Source organism: Mauremys reevesii, linkage group 11 (assembly GCF_016161935.1).
Source record: "Mauremys reevesii isolate NIE-2019 linkage group 11, ASM1616193v1, whole genome shotgun sequence".
In the NCBI taxonomy this organism is placed as follows: domain Eukaryota; kingdom Metazoa; phylum Chordata; order Testudines; family Geoemydidae; genus Mauremys; species Mauremys reevesii.
In genome coordinates this window covers 17,730,698-17,744,848 of record NC_052633.1, presented here as the reverse complement: position 1 = coordinate 17,744,848, position 14,151 = coordinate 17,730,698, and the positions used below count along the sequence as shown (strand labels likewise).

Below are 14,151 nucleotides of genomic sequence, written 5' to 3'. Positions count from 1 at the left end.
ACCCATTGAGAGAAGGCAGATACACCTTATGATTCAGCAAGGCATGCAGGGAAATGCCTATGGAGAGAACTCTAAGGCTTCGAAGCCATATGCTGGACAGCTTGTGTTTGAAACAAAGGAAGCACAGGCCGCATGGCAAGAGACTATAAAAGGCAGCTGCGTCTTCTCCATTTTGTCTTCAATCCTGCTTCTTACCTCTGGAGGAACTTTGCTACAAACTGAAGCTCTGAACAATGGACTTAATGACCCATCCAAGCTGTGGATGCACTCCAGAGACTTGACCTAAGCCAGCAGTTTATTCCATCACTGCTTTAAGCCTGAACCAAGAACTTTACCAGTACTGTATGTAATTGATTCCTTTAACCAATTTTAACTCTCACTTTTCCTTCTTTTTACAAATAAACCTTTAGATTTTAGTTAATAAGAATTGGCTGTAGCATGTATTTGGGTAAGAGCTGAAACATTTGTTAACGTGGGAGGTAATGTGTTGGATCCTTTGGGATTGGTAGAACCTGTTCTTTTTTTATGATGAAATAAGATTTACAGAAATTTTCATTATATTCAACGTGGATGGAGGCCTGAGGCTGGATCACTTTAAGGGAACTGTGTTGTTTGGACTTCTGAGTAACCAGTAAGGTAATAAAGAAGCTGTTTTATGCTGGCTTGGTGAATCTAAGTATTGGACTATCCACCAGCTTTTTGGGGTTTGGCTGTCCCATTCTTTGCAGTTCACCCTGAGTGACCACAGCTGGCTCCCCACAAGGACCCCAGGCACAGTGGCGTAGTCGGCAGGATGCACATGACCGCAGGTTAATTGGGGTTTTGGATCAGAACCACATGCTTGTCAAAATTTAATTTTGATATTGGAGAGTTTAAGGGTTAAAAATCAGTTACAGTGAGTGACCCATGGTCAAGAGCCTGAAAGAAAAAGTCTGGAAGAATTGTGCTTAAGCAAAAAGCCCCAGAGCAGGAACTGCAAAATCTGTTAATTGCCAGTGATAAGGAAGCAGACCCAGAGAAAGTGCTTGCAGTGAGAAACCAGTACCTAGAACTTGAACAAAAGCAAAAAAAAGTGCTGATATGGAAGGAGAAGCTGCTGAGAGAGAGTGCCTGTGTTCTGAACATGAACAAAAAATGGCATATATTTGATTGAAGAACTAGAAGCTAAGACAAAAGTGGACAGACTTAAGCTCCAGTTCAAGAGAAGAAAGGAACAACAGGAACTGTATCATACTGAAAAAACAGTTCCTTGCAATAACAAAGATGTAGATAGAATCTATCCAGTTTGTAACAATGTTGGTATGTTGTTTGACTCTAAAGCAGTTGTCTGTGTGTAACCAAATTTACTCCAGCACTGCCACGTTTTATGTAAATGCTTTTACTGTGAGTTGGGTGACGGTAACCCCATAACTTGTGCAGAGAATGTAAAAGTCAATGGTAAACACTGTTTAGGGCAAATTACAGCTTCTAATATCACTCTTGTTAAAGCAGATCTTATCAAAGAGGAAGATTATTTACCAAATCAGAGTGTGAATATTGTAATCGTCTGAGTTTCCTGTAAGTGTGCCTTTAGCCAGAATCCATCTTGAATGGAATGGTGTTAAACTTGGAGTTATAGCTGGTGTAAGGAAGTTATTGCCTAAGGATCTTTTGATTGGGGATAATATTAAACCTTTGTTCAGTCAGGTTGACATACACCAGTCACAAGAAAGAAATAATCCTGGACCTGTGTCTATTGGGGCAAGGATTTGCCTATGGAGGGTTTCTCCAAATGTTTGTCTGAGGAAGATGGCTGTTCGTCTGTGCAAAGAAGTGGTGCATATGTGGAAAAAAAAAATTCTGAGTGTCTGGTATCTCAGAAGTGAATCTGGCATTAGATAAGGCTCAGGAAGATGTTTCTCTAGAGCAAATTAAAATTGGTGATCAGGTTAAAGTCCTAACTGAGGAAGGAAGGGATACAGTCTTGGTGAGTGATAAATTGTTGGCTAGTAAAGCTTGGGAAAGTCAGCCTGACTCAGGTAAAAGTGATGTGCTTAAAGTAGCTCAGTGTAATAAGACACTGTTTGTGGAAAACAGCAATTTACCTGTTAAGGGAGAGGAAGGGAAAGAAAGTTTTGATGAGCATAGTCTGTCTTCTGAGCTGATGGCTTTGTCTAATCAGCAGTTTGGCAAGGCAATGTTAGTGGAACATGAGTATCCTTATACCTTACCTGTTACCAGTATGGAGAATTGTAACAGTGAATGAATGTTCCTGTGTCTGGTAGGGGTAATTACTTGCCTATGAAGGGAGCTACCCCAATCTCCAAGCAATTGTCTGTGAACAGCCATGTGTTCTGGGACAAAGGAAAGGATATAAGCTGTTTGTCTGTTAAAGGGGACTGTTTCTGTTTGCAGAGCAGACAGAAGAAGGCTGTCAGCCTATGATGGTTGAAAATTTATCAGCTGACCCAAAGTTTGTTCTGGATACAACTAAAGCCCAGGAAGGAAGTATTCCTAAATTTGTGTCTGCTAGGGATGGTGACATTGTAATTAGGTTGCATCCAGTTAATGTCATAAATAGCTCCCAGAGACCAAGCGATTCTGGTGCTTCTGTTTTGCCTGTTGCTAGTGTGTTGCTGGGTAAAATGACCGCTCTGTTAACCAGGACACAAGGAAAGCATGAATGTGATTTAACTGTGTTACCCACTAACAGTGTGAAAACTTGTAACAAGGAGGAAATGATTCCTAAGCTTGTGTGTGGCAGAGGGAAAGAAAGTGCTTCTAACCTTTTGACTAGTGAGTCTATCAGCTTGCCTGAAAGGGGGTTATGTAAAAATCCTCAAGATGGGCCAGAGGCGATTCTGGATTTAAGTGAAACCCAGGAATAGTCTGTTGTTGCTCAGGAAAATGTTCCTTTAGAGCAAGCCCTAGGTGAAAAGGGTAAGGGCAGAATTTCTGTGGAAAATGGGTTGTTGCTTAGAAAGATTCCTGAAGAGAAAAATCTTCAGGGTAGTTTTTTGCAAGCAGTTTGCTGCAACTGATGGGTGTGGAAGTGATTTGATTGAGTTAACTCAGGGTGAATGAGGCCTTGGCTACACTGGTGCTTTACAGCGCTGCAACTTTCTCGCTCAGGGGTGTGAAAAAACACCCCCCTGAGCGCAGCAAGTTACAGCGCTGTAAAGCGCCTGTGTAAACAGTGCCCTGTGCTCCCAGTGCTTTAAGGTAATCCCCATGGGGAGGTGGAGTACCTGCAGTGCTGGGAGAGCTGGCGCCGTGACCACACTCGCACTTCAGACCGCTGCCGAGGGAGCGCTCCTGCGGCAGTGCTGTACAGCTGCAAGTGTAGCCATACCCGCACTGTATAGAGAAAGCAACAGTTTGTTTGGGAGGCTTGTTTCAGTTCCTAACTGCCAGAGTCTTTCTGAGGTGTATAGATCCACTCCCAGTGTGGATAACTTTGAGGAGATTTCAGATGGAATAAAAATTATTAGGGACTTTAAACAGCCCGATAAGCTTAACCAGCTTGTTGGGAAGAGCGTGGTGTTGGAACTGTCTCCATGTTGATTCTTTGAGTAAACAGTCTGTATCTCAGGTTCAGAGGGAAGACTGGACAGCTGAATCTGCGGAGCAGGAGGACAGTTGTGCAGTTAATCTCTCGAGAACGCAGGGGATGGCAAGTAAACTCATTTCTAGACACTTTGGAAGTGTCTTGTACTCTCTTAGTGGACTTGACATCTGATTCCATGTGGAAGCAGAGGTTGGTAATGGATGGACAAAAGAACCTTCAGTCTAACATGCTAGTGAAAATGGATGGTATCTCTTTAAGGCAGAGTCCAACCTTGGAATTGGTAACAGTTAAGGATCTGAAAATTTAGGAAGCCTGGGATCTGATTCGAATACCTGGCGGCGGTCCAGGTCTTCGGCAGCACGTCGGTGGAGGGTCCTTTACTTGCTCCGGGTCTTCCGCAGCACTGAAGGACCCATCGCCAAAATGCCGCCGAATACCCAGACCGCCCCCAGGTCAGTAAAAAAAATGAAAAAGGTGCCTAAGTTAGGCACTCTTCTTTAGGGTGCAGGGCCCTCTTAGGCATGGGGTCCAATTCAGGGGAATCAGGGGAATCGGCCTAAAGCTGGCCCTGTGTCTGTGTTGATGTAAATTACTTGACTGACTGGGGGGAGAAAGACCTGCCTGTAGCTGTTAGCAGAAAGGACACACCCAGCCGGCCAATGAATTCGGTTAAGCAAAAGAGCTCAGATTTTGACCCTGCAGAACAGGAAGAAAGGGGAAACGTTTATCATGCTAATGAAAGCCACAGGTTATCCTTAAAATGCCAGAACCACAATGGTATTGAGCCAAAAGCGTGGCATGACAAAAAATAAACGTAAATGTACACCTGCAATGAATTTAATGTTAATATTAATGCTAATGTTAACTTCTGTGACTGTGTTGCTAATAACAAGAACTGTAAAAATGTACAATGTGCCTAATCTTTTGGAAAAACCCTTGAACATGTTAAGAGTAATACATAAAAGCACACTTTATGTTAAAAGACCTTGTGATACTAATATTTCAGTTACTGCCTGTAACTAATCTGGAAACTATACACAGAAAAGACATTGCAAACCTAATGTGCTGTATGAGAAAGGAAACTGAGGCACACTACCATATTGCTTTCATGGTTAAATGCCAAGATTCCTACACTATGAAGAATGTTAATACCTACATTGACTTGTTGTTAATTGGGTGCCAAACATTTGAGAGGAGTGGTCTATATAATCTGGTTTCTTGTCTCCGACAATGGCAATTATCAGATGCTTAAGAAAAACAAATATAAAAAACTCTGAAGTGGGAAATTATGGTATAATCTACTAATATGGGAAGTTTCTTCTTCACTCTTTCAGAGATTGATTGATGCCCTGAAGTATAAAGGTTTATATCCTTTCCAGACTTTCAGAGATTTTATTATCTTTACTATTGTAAGTGTAGATGTTTTCATTATCCATACAAATTCCAATCCTTTTTTTAAAAAAATCTACTAAATTATTGGCCTCAATTAAACTTTTGTGGCAATGAGTTCCTCTGGTGAATTGTTCATTGTTTAAAAAAGGGTATTTCCTTTTATCTGTTTTAAATGTTCTACTCTATCAGTGTGATTGAATGCCCCTTTCCTCTTGCATTTTGAGAGAATAAATAAAAATGCTTAATCTACCAATTAGGGCTGTCGATTAATCGCAGTTAATTCATGGGATTAACTCAAAAAAATTAACCGCGATTAATCGCAGTTTTAATCACACTGTTAAACAGTAGAATGCCAATTGAAATGTATTAAATATTTTGGATGTTTTTCCTACATTTTCATATATATTGTATTCTGTGTTGTCATAGAAATCAAAGTGTATATTATTTTTATTATAAATATTTGCACTCTAAAAATTAAAAACAAAAGAAATATTATTTTTCAGTTCACCTCATACAAGTACTGTAGTGCAATCTCTTTGTTGTGAAAGTGTAACTTACAAATGTAGAAATTTGTTTTGTTACATAACTGCAGTCAAAAACAAAACAATGTAAAACTTCAGAGCCTACAAGTCCACTCAGTCCTACTTCTTGTTCATCCAATCGCTAAGACAAACAATTTTGTTTACATTTATAGGAGATAATGCTGCCCTCTTCTTATTTACAGTCTCACCAGAAAGTGAGAACAGGCATTTGCATGGCACTTTTGTAGCTGGCATTGCAAGGTATTTACATGCTAGATATGCTAAACATTCATATGCTCCTTCATGCTTCAGCCACCATTCCAGAGGACACGTTTCCATGCTGATAATGCTTGTTAAAAAATGTGTTAATTAAATTTGTGACTGAACTCCTTGGGGGGAGAATTGTATGTCCTCTGCTCTGTTTTACCCGCATTCTGCCATATATTTCCTGTTCTAGCAGTCTTGGATGATGACCCAGCACATGTTCATTTTAACAACACTTTCACCGCAGATTTGACAAAGGCAAAGAAGGTACCAATGTGGGATTTTTAAAGATAGCTACAGCATTTGCCCCAGATTTAAGAATCTGAAGTGCCTTCCTAAATCTGAGAGGGACGAGGTGTGGAGTATGCTTTCAGAAGTCTTAAAAGAGCAACACTCCGATGCAGAAACTACAGAACCCGAACCACCAAAAAAGAAAATCAATCTCCTGCTGGTGGCATCTGACTCAGATAATGAAAATGAACATGCCTCGATCCACACTGCTTTGGATTGTTAGCGAGCAGAACATGTCATCAGCATGGATGCATGTCCCCTGGAATAGTGGTTGAAGCATGAAGGGACATATGAATCTTTAGCGCATCTGGCATGTGAATATCTTGCAACACTGGCTACAATAATGCCATGCAAATGCTTGTTCTCGCTTTCAAGTGACATCGTAAACAAGAAGCGGGCAGCATTATCTCCTTCAAATGTAAACAAACTTGTTTGTCTGAGAGATTGGTTGAACAAGAAGTAGGACTGAGTGGACATGCAGGCTCTAAAATTTTACATTGTTTTATTTTTAATGCAGTTTTTTTGTACATAATTCTACATTTGTAAGTTCAACTTTCATGATAAGGAGATTCACCTAATATAAGTACTGTAGTGCAATTGAAAAATACAATTTCTTTTGTTTTTTTTTACAATGCAAATACTTGTAATCAAAAATAAATATACAGTGAGCACTATACACTTTGTATTCTGTGTTGTAATTGAAATCAATATATTTGAAAATGTAGAAAACATCTAAAAATATTTAAATAAATGGTATTATATTATTAGCAGTGCGATTAATTGCGATTAATTTTTTTAACTGCTTGACAGCCCTATATACAATTCATTGTTTATCCTGTCCCCTCAAATGTTCAGCTTCTCTCTAAAATTAAACAGTCCTGATCTTTTCAATTCTTCTTCATTGTCTTCTTCATAGGCTGTATTTTAAAGAAGCCTTATTGAGGGTATTTTAAAGAAGCCGATGTGCAGAAAGCAGGAGCGGCGCCAGGGTTTCTGGCGCCCTAGGCAGAATTTGGGGGGTGGCATTTTGTGTGCTCCCCACAGGGCGCGCGGGAGCTTCCGGTTCCACTCCCATTGCACCGCCGAAGAAGGACCCTCTACCGAAATGCCGCAGGCGACAGCGGCAGTCATTGAGCTGCTCAATTGCCTGCTGCTGTTTTCCGCAGCACGTCGGCAGAAGGTCCTTCTTCAGCAGCGCGACGGGAGCGGAACCAGAAGCTCCCGTACACCCCGTGGAGAGAGCACAAAATGCCGCCCCCCGAATCCTGGCACACTAGGCGACTACCTAGGGTCACCTAATGGAAGCACCGTCCCTGGCAGAAAGAATAGCAAATATGGCAGGCAATCAGCTTGGTTTAACAGTGAAATCTTCGTTGAGCTTAAACACAAAAAGGAAACTTGGTCAGATGACTAGGGAGAAGGATAAAAATATTGCTAGTGTGTGCAGAAGTGTAATCAGGGAGGCCAAAACACAACTGGAGTTGCAGCTAGCCAGGGATGTGAAGGGTAACAAGAAGGGTTTCTACAGGTATGTTAGCAACAAGAAAAAGGTCAGGGAAAGTGTGGGACCCTTAATGAATGAGAGAGGCAACCTAGTGACAGCTGATGTGGAAAAAGTTGAAGTATTTTTTTTTAACCTCGGTCTTCACAGATAAGGTCAGCTCCAACACTGCTGTCCTGGGCAACACAATATGGGGAGGAGATGAGCAGCCTTCAGTGGTGAAAGAACAGCTCAAGGACTGTTTAGAAAAGGTGGACATGCACAAATCCATGGGTCCAGATCTAATGCATCCGAGGGTGCTGAAGGAATTGGCTGATGTAATTGCAGAGCCATTGGCCATTATCTTTGAAAACTCGTGGTGATCGGTGGAGGTCCCGGATGACTGGAAAAGTGCAAATGTAGTGCCGTTCTTTAAAAAAGGGAAGAAGGAGAACCCGGCAAACTACAGACCAGTCAGCCTCACCTCAGTCCCTGGAAAAATCATGGAACAGCTCCTCAAGGAAACCATTTTGAATCACATGGAGGAGAGGAAGGTGATCAGAAACAGTCAACATGGATTCACCAAGGGAAAGTCATGCCTGACCAACCTGATTGCCTTCTATGATGAGATAACTGGCTCTGTGGATATGGGGAAAGCGGTGGACGTGATATATCTTGACTTTAGCAAAGCTTTTGATACCATCTCCCACAGTATTCTTGCCAGAAAGTTTAAAAAGTATGGATTGGATGAATGGACTATCCGGTGAATAGAAAGCTGGCTAGACTGTCAGGCTCAATGAGTAGTGATCAATGGCTCGATGTCTAGTAGGCAGCCGGTATCAAGCGGCGTGCCCCAGGGGTCGGTCCTGGGGCCGGTTTTGTTCAACATCTTTATTCAAATGATCTGGATGATGGAATAGATTGCATCCTCAGCAAGTTCATGGATGACACTAAGATGTGGGGAGAGGTAGATACGCTGAAGGGTAGAGAGAGGCTCCAGAGTGACTTAGACAAATTGGAGGATTGGGCCAAAAGAAATCTGATGAGGTTCAACAAGGACAAGTGCAGAGTCCTGCACTTAGGATGGAAGAATCCCATGCACCAGCACAGGCTGGGGATCGACTGGCTAAGTAGCAGTTCTGCAGAAAAGGTTCCTGGGGATTACAGTGGACGAGAAGCTGGATATGAGTGATCCCATGTGCCGGGTCACAATGCCCGGAGCGGGCGGGGCAGGCCCAGTACCATGGCACAAGAGCCACCACTGCACAGTGAGCGTCAGGCAGGCTCATTCTGCAACTGCAGGGCATCCCGACCACCCCACCTGAGCCCCCAAAATGAAATGAAAAACTATAAAATGAAAAAGGGTTTCACAGGGGTCTACTCATCAGCAACGTGGAGCCAAATTTGTGAAATTGTATCCACAATTAGTTTCTATGGTAACTGTATCTCAGAGCACAAACACAAACAGAACTGGCAGGAGGCACCTGATTTTATTTTCTCTGTAAGAAACAATCAGAAGATTGATCTTTCAGGTTGTTACAATGCACACATCTAATGTAGGTACTTTTTACTTATATAGTGACTACATGTTTTCCTTGGTAAACACCCAGTAAATTTCATCATTTCTTGTTACTGTACATTGACTACTGTTATACTTAGTAGGCTTAAAAGTAATCACCAGGAAGCTTGCATTCCAGTTTAGAATTTGGAATTAACTACCCGTGTGTATCATTTATCCTGTATCCTCTATCATGCATCAAGCAGGTAGACCGTATTTTACATGGTTTTTGTGCTCAGTAAACAAAAGCTTAAATCTGTTTTCTTTCCTTTGCTTTTCCGCAAAAAGTTCTGGGATTGTCTATCACCAGAGTACCCAGCTATTTAAGGAAAATTACCAAACTGCTCAAATTAGAAGTGTGAGAACAGCTGAAGTGACTGTGAATTTTTGTATTCACTTTCTGTATAAAACGTGTCACTTTTACTGGTGGAAAAATGAACAAAATAATCTGTTTGGCCTTCTACCTGCCTTATAAAATCTAGGACAGTGATTTTTTCCCCCCTAAGTGAGATACTATTAAAGTAGGGTTATTTCAAATCAGAGATGATTATTTTCTGGTACTCATCAACCCCTTAAGATCCCCTTACCATTTTGATTCAAATCAAGAGGCATTAGCCAAGGTCCCCTCCAGAATAAGTTGTTCACTTAGCAAAAGGCTCGATTATTACTAATATTAGCTCAGAATATTAGGCGGCAGACTTGGCATAATGCTACTAGTCTACAATAATTCCTGAAACACTCTCTGCCTAGCAACTTTGTCTGATAATACATCTGTTTACACTGGACTTGTTTTTTGTTATGGATCTCTCTAAGAGATATTGTACATGAAAACATTATATACAGGTGAATAAGCCTAATTAACTCACTGCACAAACTTTCCATCACGACAGATTTTAAATCTCTTTAGTGAAACTGACGTATTGTGCATAAATCCCAAGATTGACAGAAGGGTGCTCTCTAACCTGTAGAATGTGAAAAACATATTACTTTCAGTTTTTGTTTCCTCTTTTTATAATCAGACATTTACAGAAAGCCGAGTGTGATTTATTCTTCTCTTCTTAATGAATTGTTAAGAAGTGTTTGAAAAGGCATTAAATCTTCCCTTTTGCCATGAATCTGTAAAGGGGGAAGAGGATTTTAAATGGCCTCACGGTATATTGCTGTATAAAACTGCTGATTCTAGCAGTGCCAGAATAGGACTACATACTAATGTAGGGAACACTGAATGCAGTCAGTGAGCTTTCAGCATTTATGGAGGAAAAGACTAATAGCTCCATTTTAACAAGGCTCTTAATACTTGGGCCATCAGCAGGCATTGAGTGAGTGAAATTGGGAGAACTCCTATGAGCTAAAAGTATCTAAGTTCAGCATTCTTACCTCAGTTTGAGCCTTCCTGATAGGATTTCACACTCCAGCCAACTAGAGCTGCCATCTTGAAAACAAACCAAGTAGAGAGCTGATGGTTTTCACTGAGCGCATTAATGCTTCACCTCTGAAATGACACTAGAACATGAGAAATGCACTGACGTCCCTGTTGGATATTCAGCTTTCCAACAGTGTTAGGGAAAGCTTCTAGATTTGTGTTGTGAATGAGAGCAAAGGTTGTTTATATCACATTTTTACTGTAGAAAAATTAACAGATGATAAACAGATCTGGAACTAGTATGTAAACTCATTCTTTCCTTTGACTAACGTGTGCATTACTCAGCAATATTAAAATGCTTTTATGTAATCAGGTTTATCTCCTGATTTTACTGAATTACAGGTGGGAGACTAACCAAAAACCTTTACAGTATCCCTGCTGGCCTACTGCCAAGGGAACTGCACTGAGGAACATACCTGTTCTAAACAGTCCTTTGATATGGAACCCTTTCTTGTTAGCAGTGATAAGATTAAGTATGGGATTTGTGGAGTCTCTGAGCTCTGCCTTTCTTTTGTTGATTTTGGCACCCTGCAGCATCATTTGTTCTCTGATTATCATTTTGAGATGCATTGTCAGTAACCGGGGTGTATAATTGATCTTCATCTCTAATTACTCTTCTCTCCACAGGTGTCTGGAAAAGGTCCAGATGGGAGTTCACACAATCTCCACTTTGAAGGGATGGAAAGGCAATATGCATCCTTACCCAGGTATATCATTGAGGCTTCCTCATGCACTGATTCTATCTGCATAGAACAGCCGCCTGGCTCTGAAATGAGGGATTATGTTGCAGTTTTGTCTCGCTGCCTTCTGCTGATGATTTAGTGCCATCTTTATAACTGTATTAATAATTTAGACAGTTGATTTAAAAAAAAATAAAGTCATTCTCATTGAACATGTCAGCAAGAGTCATGATCCACAGGGGAAGAACATGACATTGAGGAAGCTTAGTGTGCTAGAGTTATAGCAGGTCTTAGCAGGGCATAACTGTGACAAAGTTTATAGTGCTAAAATCATAGCTGGCAATGACAGAGCATTGCTGTGAGGCGTTTGCACTGCAGCAGTGACAGCTCCTACAGTACCACCATTACTGGAAGGAAAATGTAACTAGCAATCCTGTTCCAGTATGGTAACTATGTACTGTAACTCAACCCCATTGGAAATGAGAGAGAATTCTTAGGGGCTTGAGGGGGTTTTTATGAATAATTTTAGTCTGGAATCAGCAGGGCATGACAAAGAGGAAATCTTTCAAAGATTACAATCCAGATTCTGTGGGAGTTATAATAGCAGAGTGTGAGAATTAGCAAGCTGGAAAAAGAAATGAAGAAAGGTTAGAGCAGAGATGAGAAAATGAAAATAGAGAATATTTATCCTCCAAGCATGCTAAGCAAGAAAGTGGATCTTCGGTAGAGATGTGGAGGAGCAAGTTTTCCTAAATGAGGGTGAGACAATCAAGTAGTGCCACATTTCCTGGGCACCCCAAAGGGCGTGGCACATCGGTGCTGGTATTTTTAGGAAATAAATGACTGTGCATTGTAGCTACAGCTTTTCTTCAGTTTTTTCCATTTGACTGTTTTTCTAACTGTGTCATGGCAAAGGCTGATTGACCTTAATGTAATATGGCATACCAATATGAACTAGAATATCACAGTGCTTGAAAATAATAAGATCTCTCTAAGAAAAGCTGTTTCACACACTTCAGCATTGTTGGACTTAAGAACTTTTTAATGCATGATGTGTTGTTTAAACCACAGAATGCATCTGTGGTTCAATGACTGCCTTTTATCAACTTGTATTGGTGGTTGTCTGCAGTGGTGGGCTAGTGATGTTGGTCCCAGGATATTAGACAGACAAGGTGGGTGAGATAATAGATTTTAATGGACCAACTTCTGTTGGTGGAGGAACAAAGCCTCAAAGGACCTGATGAAAAGTTCTTTGAAGCTTGAAACTGTTTCTTCCATCAACAGAAGCCGGTCCAATAAAAGTCTCACCCACTTGTCTCTCATACACTGGGCCCAACACTGCTTAACAGAGTGCCATTTGATTCCCAGCAATGTGTTTTATATTTTTTCCTGTTCTCATTATCCATAATGTGTCCAGTCCTTTTTTCTGAATCCTACTAAGTTCTTGTCCTCAGTTATATCTTTTAGCCAGAAGTTCCACAGGTTAAGTATATGTAGAGTTTTAAAAAAAGTTGCCTTTTTATCAGTTTTAAAATGTACTGCCTTTGCATCTTTATTGCTGCTACATCCTTAGTAGGCAATTCCTGTGAGCTACTCACAATGACACCAAATTGTTTTTTCCTGAGTAGTTCCATCTGATTCAACCCATTAATCTCCCCATGTTCTTCTCAAAACCTCAGTTTCGGCTAGTGGAAACTAGACTCCATACCCTAAATCTCGACAGGGTTTTGAGGGTTTACCTGGATAGGGCGGAGAATTTAGGAAGTTATCAAGACTTTCTATAGCCTTCGGGGATCAGTGTAAAGAGGGAGTCACTTCTGCCTGCCTAAGATTAGGCTGTACCATGAGTCACACTGTACTTTAGTTGGGGTGTCAGTATCTCATGGTTTTAGCACCCACACTCCCAGGGTTCATGCAATATCAGTAGTTTGCCTCCATAATGTTTCTGTCAAGGAGAGAGCAGAGCACTGGAGTGATGTGCTCTCAGCTGCATGTGTTGTTCAGCAGACTGGCTGTTGTGTTCTGAACCAATTCTAAAGAGCTCTTGTAAGTTTACTTCTCTGAAACCACCATAGTAATCAAGCCCAGAGATGATAAATGAGTGGGTCACCGGGGCAAAGTCTGAATCCAGCAGAAGAGGTTGCAGTCTTCCTGGCAGCCACTAATGGAAATGCGGATTTTTTGCAGAGCTGGCCATTTGAATCTCCGGAAGTACAGAGAAGTCCAGGTGAAAACCAAGGCCGAGAACTCTGGAAATCTGCCTTCAGATCATTAATAATCTATTTTACATGGAAAGCACTCGGATACTGTGAGGAATGGGCAGCAGTACAAAACCTTAAGATAGATAGATGTCCTTATCAAGAATGCATGTTCTTCAGTGTATTTCCCTCTCCCCATCGGTATCACCTCCTTCTTTCCAGGGCTCAGCTTTATTCACTCGCTCTTCATCCAGTTGTTGAACTCAGTCAAGCCGCTGGACACCTGTGGGGAGGGTGCTGTTTCCATTTGACCTGAATGTGATGTATAGCCGAATGTCATCTGCACGCTGCTATGCTGTTCACATTCTCCATTAGAGATCTCGCTTAGCTGCCCCTCACTGACTGCAGCCTGATTGGTCTGCAGTAGGCTAATGTTTTCCCAGAGTTCTTCATGGGCAGTATCATCAAACTGAGCATCTTGAACATTGTGGGAAATTTGTAAAAAAAAAAAAAAAAAAAATGTGAGTAGTCTGATCTAACGGTACATTATCAAAATCCTTCTCGCCTTCCTTTTATCAGCCCATCAATGCAAAAAGGTGTAATTGAATATAAACAACTGGCTTTTAGAACTAGAAAGGGGTGGTGGAATGGGGTTGCAGAAACCATTTCCCAACAAATTAAGCACATTTCTAATCTTACATGGGTTTATAAAAGTAAGTCTCTGTCACCAGCATGTGGGATTTACCTAAATTCGCCAAGCAGACAAAGCTTCAAAAGTCCCAGGGAGGAAGGGAGAA

General features: G+C 41.2%; 1 protein-coding gene across 6 annotated transcripts in view; it reads left to right on the top strand.

Moving 5' to 3' along the window:
- The window catches only part of PARD3B (par-3 family cell polarity regulator beta), a 645,413-nt gene that overhangs the window by 598,931 nt on the left and 32,331 nt on the right, over nt 1-14,151 (top strand). For 4 of the 6 annotated variants that reach the window (XM_039494273.1, XM_039494274.1, XM_039494277.1 and 1 more), the window contains one exon: nt 11,104-11,183. In XM_039494273.1, the coding sequence (XP_039350207.1) occupies nt 11,104-11,183 (80 nt within the window). Of the gene's footprint in view, nt 1-11,103; nt 11,184-13,343; nt 13,384-14,151 lie in introns of all 6 variants that reach the window. The other 2 variants (XM_039494275.1, XM_039494276.1) reach the window with 1 other exon arrangement.